The 24,366-nt window shown below is 40.5% G+C and overlaps 1 protein-coding gene across 5 annotated transcripts in view; it reads right to left on the bottom strand.

Annotated features, from left to right (window-relative positions):
• Nucleotides 1-9,001, bottom strand: part of ANAPC1 (anaphase promoting complex subunit 1) — a 97,929-nt gene extending 88,928 nt beyond the window's left edge. For 4 of the 5 annotated variants that reach the window (XM_047852848.1, XM_047852851.1, XM_047852850.1 and 1 more), the window contains exons 1-3: nt 8,747-9,001; nt 6,775-7,011; nt 5,067-5,228 (exon numbers count right to left, since the gene is read on the bottom strand). In XM_047852848.1, coding sequence (XP_047708804.1) covers nt 5,067-5,228; nt 6,775-6,987 — 375 coding nt within the window. In that variant the 5' untranslated portion in view covers nt 6,988-7,011; nt 8,747-9,001. The other variant, XM_047852849.1, reaches the window with a different exon arrangement.
• Nucleotides 9,002-24,366: the final 15,365 nt, after the last annotated feature.

Genomic DNA, 24,366 nt, shown 5'->3' with positions numbered 1-24,366 from the left:
CAAGAATAAATAATAAACATTAAAAAAAAAAAAAAAGAAAGAAAAAAGAAAAAATCTTTAGAAAAATTAACATTTTCCTTAAAGGCCTCGCTTGTAAAATTCAAACTAGGAAAAGCCATTAGATTTCAACAGGCATGCTTAACAATCACTTATTGAAATTGTTTAACGGCATTTTGTATGTTTTTGTAATTGTAGTAAGATATAAATTTACCACTTTAACCATCTGTAAGTGTACAAATTCAGTGGCATTAAACACATTCACAATGTTGTACAACCTCATCACTATCTACTTCTGGAACTTTCTCATCACCCCAATCAGAAACTGTACCCATTAAAAACTGACTCCCCATTTCTCCCTCCTCCCTGCCCCTAGTAACCTTTATACTACTTTCTGCCTCTATGAATTTGCCTCTTCTAAGAGCCTCATGAAACTGCAATCACACAGGATTTGTCCTTTTGTGTCTACCTTACCATACTTTCAATGTTTTGCCATGTTGGAGTATCAGAATTTCCTGCATTTTTTAAGGCTGAATAATAATCCTCTGTACGTATACAGCACACATTGCTTATCCATTCATCTGTTTTTGGACACCTGGACTGGTTCCACCTCCCGGCTACTGTGAAGGGCACTGCCATGAATATTGGTATACAAGTATTGGTCTGAGTCCCTGCTTTCAATTCTTTTTAGTTAATTTATTTATTTTGAGAGAGAGAGAGAGAGAGAGAGAGAGAGAATGAATATCCCAAGCAGGGTCTTCACTGTCAGCACAGAATCCGACACAGGGCTCGAACCCATGAACCACGGGATGACCTGAACCGAAATCAAGAGTCAGACAAACAACTGAGCCACCCAGGCGCCCCTCCCCTCCCGGCTTTAAACTCTTTTGAGGATATACCTACAAGTGGAATTCCTAGATCGTATGGTAATCCTATATTTACCTTTTGGAGGAACCACCAAACTGTTTTCCACAGTGGTTACTTTCCATTCCCACCAGCAATGCACAGCGTTCCAATTTCTCAACATCCTCACCAACACTTGTCATCTTTGGTTTTTTTAATAATTATCATCCTAGTAGGTGTGAAGTGGTATCTCACCGTGGTTTTGATTTGCATTTGCCTGATAACTAATGATGTTGAGCGTCTTTTCATGCGCTTATTGGCCATTTGTAGATCTTTAGAGAAATGTCTACTTAAGTTCTGTGCCCATTTTTTAATTGGACTGCTTGCTCTGCTGTTGCTGAGTTGTAGGGGTTTTTAATGACATTTTAGCAAATACAAGTTCAGAGAAAAACAGGCACCAGAGCTGCACTCCAATCTGAAATGTCCAAAGTCTGCACTGTACCTCAGTCTCAACTTCCTCTTATGAAACTCTACCCTCCCAGGCTGTAAAACTAGACACTTCAGTCTCCTTTACCCCTAATATCTAAGAAGTCGCTTGCCCCCTCTCTACCTATTTCCCTCAGCCTTGTCTCTCGCCTCCATCTCCCCATTGTCTTCAGGCGCCGATCTCTTTCGGCTGAACCACCACCAAACAGTATTCCAGGCAACAGTCTCTCCAGTCAGTCCTATATGCTCCCACCAAACTAATCACTTCTCAAAATACAAAACTGATCGTGTACTTTCCATTTGCAAAGTAGGGGATAAGCTGCCTTCTGCATACAGTTTAAAATACAAATTCCTGGGGTGCCTGGGTGGCTCAGTCAGTTAAGCGTCCGACTTCAGCTCAGGTCATGATCTCGTGGTCCGTGAGTTCGAGCCCCACGTAGGGCTCTGGGCTGATGGCTCAGAACCTGGAGCCTGCTTCTGATTCTGTGTCTTCCTCTCTCTCTGCCCCTCCCCTGTTCATGCTCTGTCTCTGTCTCAAAAATAAATAAACGTTAAAAAATAAAATAAAATAAAATACAAATTCCTTGGTTCACATACGAGTTTAAGTTCGGATCTATCCAATACCTGCCAGCATCTACCCTTGGCCACACCCTGAGTACAGCCATTCTGAATTTAGACAAAGTCATGTTCTTCCATCACTCTCTTTACACTGAACATCTGTCTCACCTAAATCTAAGTTATTAATAGTTTGCCATATCTGTTTATATACATACATTTGTGTTCACGTGGGATTGAGGGGACACTATTTGAATTACACATCATGACACTTTACCCCTAAACACTTCATCATGCACTTCCTATAAATAAACATGGTTTCCTATATAGCCACAAAGCCATTATCCTGCCTAAAAAAAAAATGATTTTTGAACATCACTTAATATCCATTCCATTTGCAACTTTTTCAAATTTTCAAATTTTCCCAAAACTGTCTTTTTTAGCTGATTTTCTAGAACCAGGATTTAAAGTTCACTTAACAAGTTTCAAAAAATATTGCATTTGGTGATGTCCCTTTAGTCTCCTTTTAATCTAGACAAGTCTCCACCTTCTTTTCTTTCTCCCTGACTTTCTAAAGAGACCAGAATCTAGACTGTGCCCCCAATTGTTTTCTCATGGTGTTTTTTCTTTAAATTTTCTATTATGGGAAATTTTAAACATATTATCAAGTAAACAGAGTAACATAAGTCCCATCAGCCAGCTTCAATAATTACCAACCTTTGGCCATTCTTGTTTCATCTACACCTCCAACCCACTTCTCATCTCATGATAGTTTACAAATTGATCCTCTAGTCCCCATTATTTCCTATAATTGAAAATTAGGTCTAGATATTCAAGTTAAGTATTTGAGAAGAAAAGGTAGTAGGTTGATATCACCATACCCCGTGCTGCATTACAGCTGGAGGCGCGTATCACTCCTCTGTCCCACTATCATTGATGATAAACTCAATCAATCTGGTTGAGGTGGAGAATAACAGATACCTCCAAAGTAGAGATATATTGTCCCTCCACATTACAAACAATCCAGAGGGCAACACTTTGGTGCCATGGTCATATCCTTTTACCCAAAAGTGTTAGTGTCCATTTACGATCTTTGTCTGAATCAGTTATTACCTTGGATGCTAAAAAATGGTGATTTTCAGATGAATGGATAAAGAAAAGGTGGTGTATATATATATACAATGGAGTATTACTTGGCAATCAAAAAGAATGATTTGCAACTACGTGGATGGAACTGGAGGGTAATATGCTAAACGAGATTAGTCAGAGAAAGACAAATATCATATGACTTCACTCATGAGGACTTTAAGAGACAAAACAGATGAACATAAGGGAAGGGAAACAAAAATAATATAAAAACAGGGAAGGGGACAAAACAGAAGAGACTCATAGATATGGAGAACAAACTGAGGGTTGCTGGAGGAGGTGTGGGAAGGGGGATGGGCTAAATGGGTAAGGGGCATTAAGGAATCTACTCCTGAAATCATTGTTGCACTATATGCTAACTAATTTGGATGTCAATTAAAAGAAAAAAAAAAAAAAAAAAAGAGTAGACCCATGTTCCAAGTGTGATCAGGCCAGCCAATATCAATGGATTTGTTTGCTGCTTTTATGTCTGTCCAGCAAAGGCCACAGTTCATAGCGACATGCAGTCAACTAAAACTTTTTCAGAGAATTTCTATGTGAGAAACTATTAAAGGCCATCTTCTCCAATTTGAATTAATTCAATTAATTCTTTGAATTCAAAAAAGGATCTCTACAGCTATAACAATCTCTGATTCAGCTTCCGGCCTTTCTATTAATCCTAACCATATCTAAGCCTTATTTCATTTGTTTTACTCTATATCCAAGTCTGTCAAACTCATTTTGAATCTTGATTCTGTCCAGGAATATATTCAGGGGTTTTTTTCCATTTATTTCCTTCCCATATTGATAAGTAAGCCTTCTCTATCTTTACCTACCTCTGAAAACCATCTTTGAGGGTAAGGACTAGAAAACGTCTTAAGGTTGGGGCGCCTGTATGGCTCAGTTGGTTGAGCGTCCGACTTCGGCCCAGGTCATGATCTCACGGCTTGTGAGTTTGAGCCCCACGTCGGGCTCTGTGCTGACAGCTCAGAGCCTGGAGCCTGCTTCAGATTCTGTTGTCTCCCTCTCTCTCTGCCCCTCCCCCACTCATGCTCTGTCTCTCTTTCTCTGTCAAAAGTAAACATTAAAAAAATTGTTTTAAAAAAAAAAGAAAGAAAACGTCTTAAGGCATTAAGGAATCTACTCCTGAAATCATTGTTCCACTATATGCTAACTAACTTGGATGTAAATTAAAAAACACATTAAATAAATTCTTATTTTAAAACAATGGTGATTTTCTAATTCTACCATTCCCTTATTTATTCACTGGTCTACTATAAATATGGGTTTTCCTTCATTAATTGGAGATGAATTGCATGTCTTCCAAAAAGGCAGGGCAAATGTTTAATTCTTTCCTTTTAATTACCAATTTCAGAATAGAATTGGTTTTAATAGCCAACTACAATGATAGCAAACTAGGGATTTCCTTTCCCTTACTCTTTTAGTATTACTATGAGCCCAATCTTTTTTATTCGATATTCTGCAATCATAGTCATCATGTGTTAAAATATTTTTGTATCCTGAATGTCTTATAAGTTTTTATTTATAATAAATCAAATTAATCAAGGACAATGTTTAAAGATTATCCTTAAACTGACAAAAGATAGCATAAAAAAGGTGATGATATAGAAAACAAATGAAATTTTTATTTTCCTATCATCTTTACTACATGTTAAAATATACATCCAGTTGCTGGGATCGTTATGCTATGTTTTTATCATTTCTGTTAAATTAAAAAAAAAAAAATTTTTTTTTTTTTTAATTTTTTTTTAATATTTATTTATTTTTGAGAGACAGAGAGAGACAGCATGAGCAGGGGAGGGGCAGAGAGAGAGGGAGACATAGAACATGAAGCAGGCTCCAGGCTCTGGGCTGTCAGCACAGAGCCCAACACGGGACTCGAACTCACAAACCATGAGATCATGACCTAAGCTGAAGTTGGACGCTTAACCGACTGAGCCACCCAGGCACCCCATCATTTCTGTTACATTTTAATACAAAAGTTTGTTGTATTTAAGTGTTAAATAATCAACCAAACGCTAAAATTCAAATCAACTCACCTGCTGAACAGGACTATCAACTGTAAATGCTTTATAAACAGCTAATGCCTGGCTTTTACTTCCTTTGCTCCAGATCACCATATTTCCAGCCACGTAGAGTTCCTCATCATAATCCACTTCTTCTCCAATTTCGCTGACACCTTTCCTTAACTGCCAGCTTTCCTTAAAAATTAATACATGTAAGACAGGTTAATAAAGCACTTTCTCAATTGTAGACAAGACATTAAATCAAACGGTCATCCTAATAGAAGTCTCTTACTCTCTCTCTGGAGTAAGACACAATCCAAACCCAGCTCTTAGAAGGTTTGATGCCACCGATTAACATAGTGGGTGTGTAAATCTTACAGGATTTTATGAACAAGAATTTACTCAAAAATTCTATTAACTGCCTTATACTAATATATTATTCTGCCAAAAATGTTACGCCTTATCAACAAATCTTATACCTTATCTATAGATCCTAAAATGAAACCGACATACTCGGGACACAAAAAAGGTATATTAAGCATATACGGGGGTGATGCAAGGGAGCAGTGAAGTACACGTGGGAATCACTGGTGGAATTTATACACAATGCTTATTTCCCAGTTTCACAACAACATATACACTCACCTTCCTCCCCTTGTCATACCCATCAAAATGAATGGGAGTGAGAAAGGTTTAGATTTCTAACTACATAAGCCTCCCCTCCCTGAGATTTTGTTATCCCAAAGGGATAAGAAAATGGAAGGCAGGAAAGACTGATTTTCTGACACACACTTGTATCTCACTCCCCTATTTAAGAATTACTACACTATCTATTTGTATGGCATTTGTTTCCTCCTCTAGAAACGTTCAGGTTTTGGGGTGCCTGGGTGGCTCAGTGAGTTGAGTGTCCAACCCTGGATGTCGCCTCAGGTTGTGATCCCAGGGTCATGGGATCTAGCCCCGTGTCAGGCTCCACACTGAACATGGAGCCTGCTTAAGATTCTCTCCCTCTCTCCCTCTGCCCCTCTCCCCGACTCAAGTGCACACTCTCTCGCTCACTCTCTCTCTAATTAAATTAAATTAAATTTAACTTAATTTAAAAAAAAGAAGAAACACCCAGGTCTTTTGCGGCAGGGACCATTTCTAACTCTACCATCTACTCATCAAATAACATGAAATCTGGTCTCCACACACTAAGCAAAGAGAAAGAGGTTCAAAATAGACCATAATCAAGCCTGGTGGCTCAGTCGGTTGAGCATCCAACTCTTGATTTCAGCTCAGGTCATGATCTCACGGTTTGTGAGTTCGAGCCCTGCATTGAGCATCAGGCTCTGCACAGCACAGGATTTCCACTTGGGATTCTCTTTCTCTCTCTTTCTCTGTCTCTCTCTCTCTCTCTCTTTCTCTCCCTCTCCTCTGCCACCCCCACCCCCACCCCACTGGCAGGCACACTCTCCCAAAATAAATACATAAACTTTATAAAAAATAAAAACAAAATAGACCATAACCATACGACTGAATTTGACTTCCATTATGAAATCATGAGTTATACATGTCTAAACAGCTATGACACCATAATACAATAATGTAATTATTCTAGCTTTTACTGTAATTACCAAATCTGAATCTCTACCCCCCAAGTAGCATTATATTCATTCCTCAGTTGCATCCGAGTAACCTTAAATTATAAATAGATCACATAACTCTAATTTCAAAAATATAATGGGAAACTTAATGGAACCTTCTGTTTCTCGTGGATTGTAACCTCCTGAAGGGATCCCACCAAGCCAGCAGCACCATCAGAAGACCATAACTCAGAGGCTGGCTGCAGCTGGCGAAGCTGAAGGTTCAAAGCATTAGGGTGGTGCTTGCAGTGGTCTCGACCAAAAGGAACAAATTCCTGCAAATCCCCGGCTGCAATCATTGTTGCCCTTTCTTCATAGAAGTTCGACATCGGTTCCAAATATCAACATTATTTCTGCATGAATTCAAACACATTCTGGTCAGCTTCTAGAGTCAAAACCAGAATATAAAGATCATAAAAGTAAACAAAAGAGTCATTAATCCTATCATATTATATAGATGTACGTGTAATCATTAATATCAAAGGGCGTTCCAGATTCCATGAAAGGCATACCTAAAGGATCACTGGCATATTGGAATGAAACAAACAAAAACACGTTACCTCTAACTCATCAGAAGTTGAAATACGGCTTTTAGTAGACCAGTCCACAAAAGACCTAACAAACTATCAAATCAAATGTCATCAGCAGTTTTGACATGCCAATTCACTTAAACATATAACTACAACCAATTCCAATTTTTGGTGAAACCAGAACCAAGGCATGAATAACCCTGGCCATGGAAAAGTCATGCTTATAGCAAATTTAAGAGTGCTAGCTTTTAATTAACACAATCTATTACAGTACAGCTCATTACTGCAAAGATGTAGATGAGCTCTAGATGGAAAAACGCTCCTTTACCTCCAAAACACTGCTACATACAGTAATTGACAACTAATAAAATTCCAATATTCTATAAGGTGGTATATCAGGTGGATGCCAGTTCTGTCTCTGAGACAACACCTACATTAGAAATAGGTTTTGCAGCATCACATTTAAACTGCAATCCTTGAACACAGAAATCAGAACAAACGTATAGATAACCTTTAGCGTCTGAAAACCACTACAGATAACCTTTAGCGTCTGAAAAACACTCACAATTAAGAATGCAATTAAATTTGACACAGATTTCTCATCTGAGGTTTTTTTGCCATCAGTAGTTTTCATTGCTGCACTATCTCAAAGCCTCTGTAGTTTCTATGCAGCAGAGTTGCAAAGCTATTTTGCTGTGAATCAACATTCCTTAGATAACTGTATGTCACAATCGTGGCACTTATTTCCTCCTGCTAAAATTCAGAATTGAGAACACTTGAACTTAGGACACTACTAATAACGTGCCTTACAAAACTTACAAGAAAACAACAAAACTCAGCTGGTCTTCCTATTTCCTAGTCAACAGGATGGCCAGCATTAACCTTGTGACTTTGTCCAACTTCAGTTGTGCAATTTCAAAATGTTATTCTATCAAATCTTCAAGAAAATTACATTATTACAGAATTAATTTAACAGTACAATATCTTTTTGTACGATTAGAACATCTTTAATACTTTTAAAGTACCCCAAATTTTTACGTTTACTCATTAGAGCAACAAAGCTACAAATAAAAGTACTATGTTACATTAATAAGATAAATCAAGATATGAACATTGGTTAGTAGGAACAAAAACTACCCTGCCAGAGGTAACCACAAAACTGCCCTAAGAGGAGACCCAAACACAGGAAACGCATCTTGCGTAGAGTCTCCGCAAAAAGGCAACGCTTCCTCGGCCTCCTTAGGGTTAGGTGAAACCAAAAAGCTAAGCCCCTGGGCCTCAGAAAATTCTGTCCGAGAAGCAAGGAGCCGTAGAGAAGCTGAGGCCCACATGGGACACCGCGTCCAGCTCAGGAAGGAAGTCAACGAGGAGTGGAGCGGGGAGGTGCACCCCGGAAAGCCCAGCCCGCAGGCCGAGGACCCCTTGGCGCAAACGGGCGCCTAGGGCCTGCCCCTGGACTCCCAGCCCTCCGGTCACCGGATGCAGGTCAACCTCGGGGCGGGTGCGAGGTCGTAAGACATGTGGTGAATCACCGGACGCTGCGGGCCCGAGCCCGCACCTGTGTAACTCGGGACGCGTCAGGCGCGGCGAGCCCCGGCTGCTCCCCGGAGGCGCGGGGGCCGAGGGGGCCCGAGGGCAGCGGTGGGGTCGGTCACGGTGACTCCTCGGCCGCTGCCACTTCTCATTCCCTCTCCCTCCCCTATTCCGGAGGAAGAATGGGCAGCAGCTACGGACGCGACTGCGAACGACAAGCAGGCGTGCAGGAAAGCCACTCAGGCGAGATGTTCAAATGGACGCTTCCATCTTTGCTTTCCCGTCCTGCCTCGCGCAGGGGCGGGGCGCGGTGGGCGTCGCGGGAGGCGCGCGGCGGGACTTTGGTCCTAGCGCCTGCGCAGTTGCAGGAAGAAAGGAGTTGTGTTTTTCAACCTCTCTTGGGAGCCTAGCGAAGGTGTCGAAACCCTGGGCGCCTTTGCCAGAACCTGTGCCGTGATGGGCCTCCTCCTGGCGTCCAGATCTTCTCCAGGTTATGTCATAACAAGCTTGAACTGCTCTTAACTCTGAATTAGGAAATATTCTGGCCAGTTTCACTCCAATCTCCAGACCCCCAAATGGGAGGTATTGTACTCCAGGCTTGGGGCAGAAAGGGAGGGACATGCGGATTTTCTCTCTTTGCCAGTGCACTTTAACTTTTTGGGGTCTGGACCCTTTAAAAAGTTGATGAACGCTATGGAGGCCCCGACAAAAACGTAGCGTGCAATTTCTGAGCTTCACAGACACTTCTATGCGATTCATAGACCCAGATTAAGAACCCTAGTTTTTATTACCCCCCCCCCCCCGGTGTGGATTCAACTGTACAATACCACATTTACAGAAACTAGAAAACTTTCTTGAGCTCTGATCTCCCATTGCATGATATCTCTAGGTTAAAAGTATTGATAGGCGTCCTATTGCCTAAAAAATAGTTCAAGTTCTTTATCCAGAAATGTAAAGTTGGCTGAAACTTTATGTACACTAGGGTTTCCCCAAACACACTTTGCACTTCGTGGTCTGGTATCACGGCTTTTTATTTAGAATGTTAGCCTTCAGGGTTTGGCTCAAATGCCTTTTCTCAGAAGTCTTCACTCCAACAGGAAAGCGGCTACTGAGGACTGAATGTTTGTCCTGCCAAAATTCCTACGTTCAAACCTAATGCCCCATGTGATGGCATTAGGAAATGAGACCTTTAGGAGGTGCCTAGATCATAAGGATGGAGCCCTCATGAATGGGATTAGTGTACTTTTTTTTTTAATTTTTTTAATGTTTATTTATTTTTGAGAGAGCGACAGAGCACAAGTAGGGGAGGGACAGAGAGAGAGGGAGACACAGAATCCAAAGCAGGCTCCAGGCTCCAAGCTGTCAGCACAGAGCCTGACGCGGGGCTCGAACTCACAAACCATGAGATCATGACCTGAGCTGAAAAAAGGCACCCCAATGTGCTTTTTTATGAGACTTCACAGAACTCCCTGTCTCCTGCCACCCACCAAGCGAAGTCACAGGAAAAGACAGCTATCAATGGAACAGACAGCAGGTGTCACCAGACACTCAATCTACCAGTGCCCTGATCTCAGACATCCCAGACTCCAGAACTGTGAGAAATAAATGTTTGCTGTTTGTAAAGCCAGGCAGTTTATGGTATTTTGGTTATGGCAGCCCAAATGGACTTAGACAGAGACTCTCTTAGAAGTTTGAGGAGATCTGCCTTTCACTGTAGTCATTTGCTTGAAAACAAAATATCCCCAGACTTCCCTGGCCTGATACAGGGATCAGATTTTGATCAAGGCAAATTGGTCAGTAGGAATGAGGCAGAAAGGAGCCACACAAATAAATTCCCTTTTCCTCTCCCTCAGATAGACGACTATAAGGAATGGTTTCTCTGCATCACCTGTCAAGACATGTCTGTGGCTGAGTGGGCCACCTGCCAAGGAGACTACTGATGCGTAGGCAGCCCGTTGTGAAGCAGCATCCATGCAGGACTTCTTAGCCTTCCCTGCTCCTTCCCTTCATTCTCTCCAGCTTGGAGGAAAGCATCAGCACTCATCACACTTGCCTCTGGCTCTATCTTTTAGGGAACACAAGCAGCACAATCCATTAAAGAGTTTCTCATGCTGCTAATGATCCAATCTGTAAAGCAAGTCACTGGAAGCATTCACTCAGCTCTCCCTCCTGGGTGTTCCCTTGTTGCTCGCAAATTCTCAAGATGTTTCTCTGTGGCCTCAGCGGATGTGCTCTGTGAGGACACCAAGGTCAATGTGGACATTTCCCCTCCAGTACTCCCAAAGACCATCCTTCCTCAGGTGCACCCCTGCAGCACTCCAGTGTCAGTGACAGCATGGCTTGGACTCATGGTCTGACAAAGTCTCCTAAGAAAGGAAATCTTCTAGCTTCTGCCATTAACCTCTGCCCATAGGGGTCCAAACCACAAATCCAGGAGTTTTAGAAAATGGTCATCTGTTACCTCCATCATCCTCCCATTTTCTTCTAGCATTTGAGGCATCCACTTGGCTCAGAACACCGAACCCTGGTGTAGACTCCTACAGGCAACCAACTCACCACACTTCTGTCATGTCCTCCAAATGAACATGGATTATCTGTAGGGCTCCTGAGATTGCATTTTGGATACAGATACAGATGTATCCAGTATTATAAAGTAGACCTCTTCTGTTGGTGTACTTACCCAGTAATTAGCAAAATTCCCCATATATAATTGGCACGCCAAAAAAATTGAATAAAATCCCCATTTCTCACTTTTAATCTATTTGTAACAAAAAAAAAATGCAAGTCTCTGCATTAGTAGCCATTGCTACGTAATAATATTACCACAAAATGTATGGGTTAAAATAACATGTATTGATTATGTCACCATTTCTATGAGTCAGGCGTCCAGGCCTAGATGGGTCTTCCACTTGGGGTCTAACAAGGCTGCAATAAAGGTGTTGCTTGGAGTATGGTCTCATCCAAGGCTCTACTGGGGAAAGCTTTGCTTCTAGGCTCACTCAGAATTCAGTTTCTTGTAGTTCTAGGACTAATGGCTTCAGCATTTTGCTGGCTGTCAGCAAGAGGCTGTCCTCAGCAACTAGAAGCCACGCACAATCCCTGTGGTGTTCCCCAATATCATCAAAGCATGCAAGCCAAGAAGGCAATAGCATTTACTAGCAAGAAGTCACAACCTTAGTCTAGTCACAAAAGTGACATCTAATCACCTTTGAGGGTTAAAAGGAATCACACTCAGGGCTGGGGAAGGATTACATAAGGAAGCAGGGATCACTGGGAGTCTTCTCAGAAGCAGCCCACTACAGTCTCCAATATCTGTCTGGTAAGTATAAGGCTTTAGACTACCCATTTTGGCGGAGAATGAAATGTATGCCAGGTTCTCCCTCTCTTCTGAGCCCTTACAGCAGCCCCCTCTCTGCCCTTCCTTTCTGGGCCTGCACAGGGCCCTACATCTGCCTCTCTACCAGACCCACCCTGGGCCCTCAGCTGACTCTGTCTCACCCTGTAGTTCTCCACAACCTCATAGTCTCAGAAACCACAGAAGGACTTTGGTTAAAGCCAAGTTTTCTGTGTTTTAACTATTGCAGAGGAGACACAGGAAAAACAAGCTGCTTCTCAAACACCTGAAATCATACTTGATTTTTATACAGGTGAAGAAGAAGGACCCAGAAGGTCAGGGGACAGTTAACCAGTTCATTTACATGGTTAAGTGAATAACAAGAGGTATAGTTAATGAACTATCACGTAGTATTTTCTGAATGTATTCAATTTTCCAATACATGGTTCACAAACTTGAAGATAATCCAAGCATAGAGGTTAGGATTTATATTTGAAGTAGGGTAACCAATCATCCCAATTTTTCCAGTACTGGGGTTTCCCAGGATACAAGACTCAGTTTTAAAACCAGACAGCCCATGCCAACCGAGACTACTGGTCAACCTAATTTGAAATGACAAAAGGCAGGCTTTATACACATGTGAGTAAACCCTTACCTTCTGGGGTTTGGGGACAATTCAGGGAAATGAACCCCTCAGCACATAAAACACAATATCTTCTCCATTTCAAATGTATGGCTAGATTGGCTGGTCCAACTTAAGTCTCACAATGTAGTACGTCCCATCTTAAAGAGAAAGTTCTTATTTCTGATCTAAAATTTTTCTTTATCAAACAGAATGTTTACAATATTTTGATTTCACAATTTAAATGCTATCTTTTCCAAAAATAACCCATTTTCCCCAAGAAAAACACAACAATTTTAGAGAACTGTAATTAGAGATTAAGTTGAGAGTAGGTGGGGACACTGGGGTGGCTCAGTTGATTAAGCGTCTGACTTCAGCTCAGCTCATGGTCTCATGGTTCATGGATTCGAGCCCCATGTCAGGCTCTGCTGACAGTATCAGGCTCTGTGCTGACAGCTCAGAGCCTGCTTTAGATTCTGTGTCTCCCTCTCTCTCTTCCCCTTCTCCACTCACACACTCTCTCTCTCTTAAAGATAAATAAACATTTAAAAAAATTGAGAGTAGGTGGCATGTGGAAACTAAATTGTAAAAGATTGGGTTAGACCATCTTTTTTTTTTTTTCAAAGGCAATTCAGGGTAGTGTGATTAGTACATTTTATATCAAGCCCTTCCTTCCCAATTTTGATTTTAACCAGCAATACTTTACTATTTTAAGCCTCTGCGTCCTATAATTGCTAAATTAGTAGGCCACAAACCTTGAAATGATGACAGTAATAAATTTCCTCATAGTACAGTGAATATGTTACTGTGTGGTACTGAATGGGGACCTAAAATACAAATAGCACCAAGCTATCTGTGGATGGGATGACGGCCCCAGTAACGTAACAAGCAACAATTAAGGTAGTGCTTTCTAAAATCCCTCCACGATAAAGGTATTCTTAGCCATCGTTCATGCCTAATTGATCTCACGTATGGAGAATTTACCAAGTGAGGGTGAGTAGTTGAGATTAGCAAAGAAGGAATGACACCATATGCTGAGAATGAAGAACTACAAGGCTTGAATTCTCACTTGCCTCCTTAATAGGTTCAGGGGTAATTTTGTATAGTATATACATTTGCACCTCTGGAAAAAAAATATATATATATGTATGCATATGTGTACGTATATACATACATATACATATATATGCTTTTCGATTTCCACAGGTAAGTGGGTGTTCTGCATCATTCTCTGTAACCTTTTTTGTCTTTTTTTTTTTTTAATGTTTATTTTATTTTTGAGAGAGAGAGCGGGGGAAGGGGCACAGAGAAAGGGGACAGAGGATCTGAAGCAGACTCTGCTGGCAGGAGAGAGCCCCATGTGGAGCTTGGACCCATGAACCGTGAGATTATGACCCAAGCCAAAGTCAGACACTTAACCAACTGAGCCACCCAGGGGCCCCTTCTGTAGCTTTTCAAGAACTCTGAGGGGCCTGCGGTTTTACTCTACCTGCCTGCCAGTTCCATGAATGTTGGTAGAAGCCAGAAAACCACTGGGTCAGAGATGAAGGATAATTTCTTACAGCAGCAGCAGAGTATGAGCATTATTGTGCCTGTGCCCTGAGCCCCAGTTTCCACCGAGTGACATGAAGAAGACCAGATGACATCTGCATACACATTGGATTGCAGCAGAGGGAAGGCACGGTGAGGTTAGGAAAACCTTTAGTAATAGGCAGAAGAGACATGATCTCTGTCTTCAAAGGCTATAAACAAACCTGCCCTTTGCTCCAGGGACAGACACTCTCTCTATCTTCCAATGTTTCCTAACAGAGGAACAAGGACAGGGTGCCCCCGTGTAAGATAAGAGGAACTGTCTCCCAGCATGGCAAAGTGTAACTCTCTCCAATATCAAAGTTTCTTCCATACCAGTAAATTGTGTACAGAATCTGGGTCACCTGGGTGGCTTAGTCAGTTAAACATCCAACTCTTGATTTTGGCTCAGGTCATGATCTCACAGTTATGGGATTAAGCCCCACATTGGGGTCTGTGCCCGGCTCTGTGCTGGGTGTGGAGCCTGCTTGAGATTTTCTCTCTCTTTCTCTTTAGCTCTCAAAAAAAAAAAAAAAAAAAAAAAGACAATCTAATTGCACAAAGGTTACATGTTAGTCACTTCTCGCTGTATAACCACATTACTACAAACCTAGTGGCAATCCACATTATTATCTCACAGTTTCTCTAGTCAGAAATCTGAGTGTGGCTTAAGTAGCTCCTCTGGTTAGGATTGCATGCAAAACCGCACTCAAGATTTGGCCAAGATTGTGGTCTCATCCCAGATTCTACTGGGGAAGGATATGCTTCCAATTTCACTCGGGTTGTTGGCAGAATTCAGTTGCTTACAGTTGTAGGATTGAGATATTTGGTCTCTTGCTGGCTGTGGGTTGGAGATGCCCTCAGCTCCAAGAGGCCTTACCAGATAGCGTTCCCCAACAGGGCCACTTGGTCCCTCAAAGCCAGCAAGAGAGAGAGCAAACAATTCCAGCAAAATGGGCACTAGAGTCTATAAGAATCACACAATTAAGTATATCCCATCACATTTGAGTTACTCTGTTGGTTTGTGTCTTCAGATGTGTTTGTGGAGGGGACTGGCTGTTGGCTACTTCAGATCATTTGTCTGACGGAGTGAGGAAAACTCTTTCTGAGGAGAGGATCTTTTAGTTGAGAACTCAAATGATGAAGAGTCAACAGTGCAAAGATGAGGTGTGAGGAGCATTCTGGGAAGAAGGAACAGAAAATGGAAAATGTAGCTACACCCACAGACAAAAAATTACCATGCCCTTATAACATTGTAGTTTATTTGTTTCTTTGTCTGTTTTCTCCAGGACCCAGTGAATTGTACAAATTATCTCAGAAACATCATTACCTATTACACAGTAGACAGCAAATCTGTTTAATAAATGGATGGACTCATTCATTTAGGAATTATTTTATTATGCTTCCATGTACTTGAGAGATACAAAATGACTATGTGGGAGCACCTGGGTGGCTCAAGCGCCCGACTTCGGCTCAGGTCATGATCACACGGTTCATGGGTTCAAGCCCCACATTGGGCTCTGTGCCGACAGCTCAGAGCCTGGAGCCTGCTTCGGATTCTGTGTCTCCCTCTCTCTCTGCCCCGCCCTGCTGGCACTCTGTCTCTCTTGCAAAAATAAATAAACATTAAAAAGTTTTAGAAAAAACAAAAAACAAAATGGCTATGTGAAGGCCTGTGCCATCAGTGAACTCACGGTTGTGGGGAGCAGAGTTACAAACAGTTATCAATAGAAGGTGGTCAGTGCTGTTGGGGCTACTACAGCATTGGAAGAAAGAATGGAGTTTCAAGTCTAGGGGGATTTAGGGAAACTACATAAAGGCGGCGACATTGGCCCTGAGTCTTGAAGGATACCTAAATTAGTTGGGGGGCATAAGTAGGAAAAAGCATTTTATTTAATTTTTTAAAAAAATTTTTAATGTTTATTTTTAAGAGACAGAGCATGAGTGGGGGAGGGGCAGAGAGAGAGGGAGACACAGAATCCGAAGCAGGCTCGAGGCTCTGAGCCGTCAGCACAGAGCCCCATGCAGGGCTAGAACCCACAAACCATGAGATCATGACCTGAGCCGAAGTCAGAGGCTTAACTGACTGAGCCACCCAGGCGCCCCAGGAGAAAGCATTTTAGCCAAAGGAATCAGCTTGAGCAAAGGCTTGGAGATGACAAACTGAATGGCTGGTTTGCAAAAGCCTCAAGAAGCTTAGGAGTAGAGAAAATAAAATCAGGAGTCTGTGTGGAAGGAGGAATAGCCCCAGGCTGCTCATTCAAGAAGCCTCAATATACCAGCAAAAAAATAAGGAAGCTCACACATGTAAAAATGTGTGTATTTGTAATGATGCTAAACAAACAAAACCTTCCTGGTTGACACTGGAGATTGCCTAGTCCATCAACTCACTTCTCTGAAATTTGATAAAGTGAAAGAAGCCAGCATGTATCCAGTCCTTCCTCTGTGATCTCTGTTTCAGAAGAATTAATGGATTGGTGAAAGAAAGTTCTTTTTATAGAAGAATCCCAGGTAATAAAGAGAATTCCTGAAAGTATTAGAAATGCAGTGTTCTAGGATAAAAAACTTAAGAGACAAACCAAAATACAATGTGACAACTTTTCTAAAATTAATTTTATTTCTTTTTTTTAACATTTATTTATTTTTGAGAGGGTGGGGGAGGGGCAGACAGAGAATGGGACAGAGGATCCAAAGCGGGCTCTATGCTGACAGCAGAGATCCCAATGCAGGGCTCGAACTCACAAACCATGAGATCATGACCTGAGCCAAAGTCAGACACTTAACTGACTGAGCCACCCAGACGCCCCGGAGACTTTTTGATCTTTTGACCCCAAAAACCAACTATTAAATGACATCTTGGATTCAACCAGGGAAATTTGAGTATGTACTGAGTATTAGAGGATTTGAAAAAATTATTAACTTTGTTAGATGTGATAATGGTGGTTAAGCTTAAAAAATCCTATCAGTTTAAGATGCAGATTAAGGGTAAAATAGTGTGTCTGGGACTTGTTTTAAAGTACTCAAGCAAGAAGGGGGGGGGGGGGGAGGAGATAGATGAAACCAGATTGGCAAAATGTTGGTAATAGTGGATTCTTTTTTTTTTTTTTAATGTTTATTAATTTTTGAAGGAGAAGAGACAGAGTGCGAGCATGGAAGGGGCAGAGAGGGGGACACAGAATCCCAAGCAGGATCCAGGCTCTGAGCTGTCAGCACAAAGCCCAATGCAGGCCTCAAACTCACAAACTGTGAGATCATGACCTGAGCCAAAGTCAGACACTTAACAGACTAAGCCACCCCTGGCGCCCGATAATAGCAGATTCTTAATGATGGGCACATAAAGGTTCCTTATTAAAAGTGGAATCTCTCTTGCCAATGTTTAATATTTTCCATAATAAATAGTTTTAAAAAGCAAAGTAAGTAAAAAAAACAAATGCTCCCTTTTCAAAGAAAACTTCTCTGTCCACCGTATCTAAACTTGGTACCCCAAGTCCTCCTCTGTGATCCAGTTTACTCCTTTTATAAAACTTTTCACAAACTTTTAAACTGTTCTTCTTAAAAATGTATTTACTTGTCTGTTAACCCCCCTCCAGAATATAAACTCCATCTTATTTAGGACAGCGGTACAGCACCTACCATTCAGCCTGGTACATAGTGGATGAGAAATACGTATTTCTTAAATGAATGAGTGAATGAATGGATGAATGAATGAATGAATGAATGAATAACAAAAGCAAATTTTGGTGAAGGTGGGAGCAATGAGCATTGTTAGAGTGTAAACATGCATGCTTCTCTGGAAGACAGAAAGGAGAGCAGACAGAAATGGACTAGGCTATTTATATCACAGGGGGAAATGGAAACAACCTACATATTCAACAAGAGGGGATTTCTATGTAAAATTAACATTGAATAAGTGCCCAAAATGGCACTTAAATACAACAAAGGATTTTTGTTTTAACCCAGAAATTTAGGAGGATTGGGTACACGGGAAAAGACAATAGCTCCAATATTTTGGAAGCTGTAAAGCAGCAGAGTGATTAAGTCATTTAAGAAAACTAAATATTAACAATGGGGGAGAGGTAAGAATTAAGTCAGATTTTATCATAAAACCTCAAAAGTCTCAGGAATTGGTGGCATCAGATACCCCTAGATGTGGGTATGAACATAGAGATGACAGAGTGAGAAGGTTGGGCTGAGGATCCATTTTTGTAGCCCTTTTCTACTCTGATTGTGGCCTTGACCATAAGACTTACATTGGTCAAGGGACAGTGGTGGTAAGAACACTTAAAAAAAAAAAAAAAAAAAAAGGAAAGGAAAATCATTGAGTTGATAGATGTGTTAATTAACTTGATGGAAGAATCCTTTCACAATGTATACATACATCAGATCATCATGTTGTACACTTTAAATATATTACGTTTGTAGTTGTCAACTCTGACTCTCAATAGAGCTGGAAAAAAAAAAAAAAAAGAGAGAGTGGGTTATAGGAGAAAGGATAAACACCCGGATCTATGGGGCGTGTAGAGTTGAGAAACAGATACATACGAATAGAGGCAACTGATATTTTTAAATCAACTTTATTTTTTTCGAACAGTTTAACAGAAAAATTGCAAAGCTAGTTCAGAGAGTTCCCATAGTTCCCACACAGTTTTCTCTATTAATATTTTACATTTATAAAATGTAAGGTGGGTACATTTATTAAAATTGATGAAGCAATATCAGTACGTTATTAATATAAAACCATGCCTTATTCAAATTTCAGTAGTTTTTACCTGAAGTCCTTTTTCTGTTAAAGAATCCAATTCAGGATACACTGTGTTTCTGTAAGCTTCTTTTGTTGTTTTTAAAAACCTTAATAGTTTTGAGGAATGCTGGTCAGGTATTTTGTAGCATATTCTTTACCTGGAATTTCTCTGATGTTTTTCTCCTGATTAGACTGGGGATATGGATTTGGGGGAGGAAGCTTATAGAGACAAAGTGCCGTTTCATCCCATCATGTGTATACCAACCACATGACTTACCATTAGCTGTGTCACCTGGCTAAGGTAGTGTTTGTAACTTATCTACTTTATATACCTGAAATTACTGTTCCCCCTTTCCATATTGTACTCTTTGGAAGGAAGACAATATGTGCAGCCCTCATTTAAGGAGTGGGGCCAATTGATTTTTTTTTTCAAAGTTGCAAAATAATTCAGCAGAGGAAAGATCTGGAATTAGTGCTGGAAGAATTGGATATCCATATGCAAAGAAAGAAAGAAAGAAAGAAAGAAAGAAAGAAAGAAAGAAAGAAAGAAAGAAAAGAAAGAGGGAGGTGGGGAGGGAGGGAAGGAGAAAGAAAAAAAAGGAGGAAGAAAGGGAGGAACTTGATCCATACCTCATACTAGTTACTCAAAATGGATCAAAGATATAAATGTAAGAGTAAAATGATAAAACATTTAGAAGAAAGCAATGTAGGTGTACATTCCTGTGACCCTGGATTTGACAATGAATTCTTAGGTATGGCCCCAAAAGCTTAAGGAATCAAAAAAAAAAAAAAAGGCAAATTTGACTTCATAAAAATTTTATGATTTTGTGTTTCAAATGACACTATCAAGAAAGTGCAGAGGCGCCTGGGTGGCTCAGTCAGTTAAGCATTGGACTTCAGCTCAGGTCATGATCTCATGATCCAAGGGTTCCGGCCCCGTTTGTGGGTTTGGGCCCCACATCAGGGTCTGTGCTGACAACTCAGAGCCGGAGCCTGCTTCGGACTCTGTGTCTCCCTCTTTGTCTGCCCCTCCCCTGCTCACACTCTGTCTCTCTCAGTCTCTCAAAAATAAATAAACGTTAAAAAATTTTTTTTAATTAAAAAAGAAAGTGCAAAGACAAGCCATAAAATGGGAGGAAATATTTGAAGTCATATATCTGTATTTATCTAGGATATGTAATGAACTCTTACAACTCAACACAAAAAGACGACCCAATTTAAAACTGGGCAAAGGATTTGAATAGACATTTCTCCAAAGAAGATAAACAAATGGGCAAAAAAAAAAAAAAAAAAGAAAGAAAAAATGATCAGTATCATTAGTTATCAGGGAAATGCAAATCAAAACCACAGTGAGATACCACTTCACACCCACTAGGATGGCCATAATCCAAAAGTTGTACAGTAACAAATGTTGATGAAAATGTGGAAATATTGGAACCCTCCCACATTGCTGGTGGGAGTGCAAAATGGTGCAGCCACTTGGTAAACCAGTTGGACAGATTCTCAAAAAATTTAAACCTAGAGCTACCATATGACCCAGCAATTGTACTTCTAGGTATATACCCAAGAGAACTGAAAGTGTATGTTTACACAAACACTTCTTTTTTTTTTTTTTTTAATTTTTTTTTCAACGTTTATTTATTTTTGGGACAGAGAGAGAGACAGAGTATGAACCGGGGAGGGGCAGAGAGAGAGGGAGACACAGAATCGGAAACAGGCTCCAGGCTCTGAGCCATCAGCCCAGAGCCTGACGCGGGGCTCGAACTCCCGGACCGCGAGATCGTGACCTGGCTGAAGTCGGACGCTTAACCGACTGCGCCACCCAGGCGCCCCTACACAAACACTTCTATATGACCATCCGTAGCAGCATTATGCATAATAGCCAAGAAGTGGAAGTAACCCATAATGCCCTTCAACTGATGACTGGGTAAACAGAATGGGATATATGCATACAATGGAATATTATTCAGCTATAAAAGGGAATTAAGTATTGATATGTGCTACAACATGAATGAACCTTGAAAATATTATGCCTAATGAAAGAATGCAGTCACAAAAGGCCACATATTTTATAATTCCATTTATATGAAACACCCAGAATAGGCAAATCTATAGAGACAGAAGTAAATTAGTGATTGCCGGGGGGGTTGGAGGTTGGGGTAGAGGGTGGGATGGGGGAACAGAAAATGACAGCTAATAGGTATGTGGTTTCTTTTTGAGGCAATGAAATGCTCTAAAATAATGGTGCTGTTGCACAAGTCTATGAATATAGAAAAATGGCTCCCTTATATACTTTAAAAGGGTGAATCTTGGGGCGCCTGGGTGGCTCAGTCAGTTAAGCGTCCGACTTCAGCTCAGGTCACGATCTCGCGGTCCGTGAGTTCGAGCCCCGCGTCAGGCTCTGGGCTGATGGCTCGGAGCCTGGAGCCTGCTTCCGATTCTGTGTCTCCCTCTCTCTCTGCCCCTCCCCCGTTCATGCTCTGTCTCTCTCTGTCTCAAAAATAAATAAACGTTAAAAAAAAATTTTTAAAAAAAAAGTGAATCTTGGGCTATGTGAATTATATCTGAATAAAGCTGTTTTTTAAAGTTCTTAGATAAGACACCAAAACCACAATCCTTAAAAGAAAAAAAAAAACAATAATGAATTGAATCTCATCAAAACTAACATTTTTTGCTCTGCTAAAGACATTGTCAAGAAAAAGAAAAGCCAAGCTGTAGACTGGAAAAAATATATATATTGCAAACCACATTACTGACCAATGGCTTTTTTTTCTTTTTTTTCTTTTTTTTTTTTAATTGACATCCAAATTAGTTAGCATATAGTGAAACAATGATTTCAGGAGTAGATTCCTTAATGCCCTTCCCCATGTAGCCCATCCCCTGTCCCACAACCCCTCCAGTAACACTCTGTTTGTTCTCCATATTTAAGAGTCTCTTATGTTTTGCCCCCCTCCCTGTGTTTTTTTTATTATTTTTGTTTCCCTTCCCTTGTGTTCATCTGTTCTGTGTCTTAAAGTCCTCATATGAGTGAAGTCATATGATATTTGTCTTTCTCTGACTAATTTCGCTTAGCATAATACTCTCCAGTTCCATCCACGTTGTTGCAAATGGCAAGATTTCATTCTTTTTGATTGCTGAGTAATACTCCATTGTGTGCGTGTGTGTGTGTGTGTGTGTGTGTGTGTGTGTATACGATATACCAGCATATATATATATATATATAATAAGTATGTAATATATAAAATATATAATTATATGTATAGTATATTATATATATATAATAAGTATGTAATATATAAAATATATAATTATATGTATAGTATATATTTTATATATATATATATATATATATATATATATATATATATATATACCACATCTTCTTTATCCATTCATCCATCAATGGACATTTGGGCTCTTTCCATACTTTGGCTATTGTTGATAGTGCTGCTATAAACATGGGGGTGCATGTGTCCCTTCGAAACAGCACACCTGTATCCCATGGATAAATGTCTAGTAGTGCAATTGCTGGGTAGTAAGGTAGTTCTATTTTTAGTTTTTTGAGGAACCTCCATACTGTTTTCCAGAGTGGCTGCACCAGCTTGCATTCCCACCAGCATTGCAAAAGAGATCCTCTTTCTCTGCATCCTCACCAACATCTGTTGTTGCCTGAGTTGTTAATGTTAGCCATTCTGACAGGTGTCAGGTTGTATCTCACTGTGGTTTTGATTTGTATGTCCCAGATGATGAGTGATGCTGAGCATTTTTTCATGTGTCGGTTGGCCATCTGGATGTCTTCTTTGGAGAAGTGTCTATTCATGTCTTTTGCCCATTTCTTCACTGGATTATTTGTTTTTGGGTGTTGAGTTTGGACCAATGGCTTTTATCCAGAACATATAAAGAATTCTGAAAACTCAAAAAAAAAAAAAAAGAAACCTACAGCTTTGTTCCTTGATAAAGCTCTTATCATACTTAAGTGAGATCTTCATCATGATCATGGTTACTAATTGATTTATCCAATTGTAACCTGGTGAAAAGGAAGACAGATTCATATTGAAACAATGCAAAAAATATATATGTATGTGGCCATGAAAGAAAAGAACTGGGTAAAGATACTTTATATAATATTTCACCAATACTACCATTATTCTGAGTGGTTTTATAGATAACACTAATCATTAATCATAACATAATCCTTACTGGGTGTTTTTCTTTACTTGTTAGCTTCTGATCTATACACTCTTTTATGGGATTGCTTATTCTGAATTCCAAGGGGTCAGTTGGAATAAGATCCCATTTAAAGGATGTCTTATTCCAGTTTGAACAAATATGGCAATAAGATTGATGGCTAGCGATAAAGAAAAAGCTTTTTAATATGCTTATTAAAAGAAGGATATTACCTATAATTAAATCTAAAGTAGGTTTTGTGGCTCCTGGGTTAAGCAGTGTACTTATGCATTTGCCTCCTTCTGGACTAAAGAGTCTGCAAACCCTACCCCAGTCCTTTAGTGCAGATTGACAGCAGTCTATGTTGACAATGCCAGTCCATTCTGTATCTATGGTACAGTTCTCAACTGTGGTTCTTTTGATGTTTCTTCCGGAAGACCAATTACTCTCGGGCAAGCGGGGACTCTCAAAAGGAGCTAATAGCTGGATTAACTCCAGCTATTTTGCTGTGTGCACTTAGCTGTAGCACTTGTCTAGGTAAATTGTGGCTGAGGTTAGGGGCATAGCTTTTAAGACTTAATAACACTTTATTGTTGTACATGGAGCTTTCCCCTCAAGTTAGGAGACAGAGAGATGCAGAAAGAGGAAAGAGTTATTGACAAACAAGACATTGTAAAAGATTAGCACACTTCGCTTTGGGGAAGAAAAGACTTATTTTCTCTCTTGTGTCCCCTTTTCAGTTTTCATTCCTGCAAAAAGAACTACCAGCTTAGATTTAACAACTTCAGCCAAGGGTCAAAAGGAAACATGGAACTCAAAAACACCAACGCAGAAGCTCCAGCACACATACACACACATGCGCTCACACATGCACACATACACCATTTTTGCACTCCCAGGGCCAACCAAACACCTCAAAGAGCACAGAGAATGCAAGGAGGTAACAGAAGTACAAGTGTCCAAACAGGCAACCAAAAACTATTATCAATCAGATTTCTATTGTCTGCTACCTTGCAGATCACCAGTCATCCGTTCCCAAGGAACTACCAGAACGAGCCCCCTGTGATTTCAGTACATTGTTCAGCAAATGGAATCTCATCTACTTACCATCCCCCATCCCACCAACAAACTACAAGAACTAGAAACTTCTTACTTCCAGAATGGCTTTGGCAAGCAAAATGGAGTCTTTTACATGCACTATCTCAATTACCC

This window comes from Prionailurus viverrinus, chromosome A3 (genome assembly GCF_022837055.1).
Source record: "Prionailurus viverrinus isolate Anna chromosome A3, UM_Priviv_1.0, whole genome shotgun sequence".
Lineage (NCBI taxonomy): Eukaryota > Metazoa > Chordata > Mammalia > Carnivora > Felidae > Prionailurus > Prionailurus viverrinus.
Note: the sequence above shows the minus strand (reverse complement) of the source record. Positions and strands in the feature narration are given on the sequence as shown.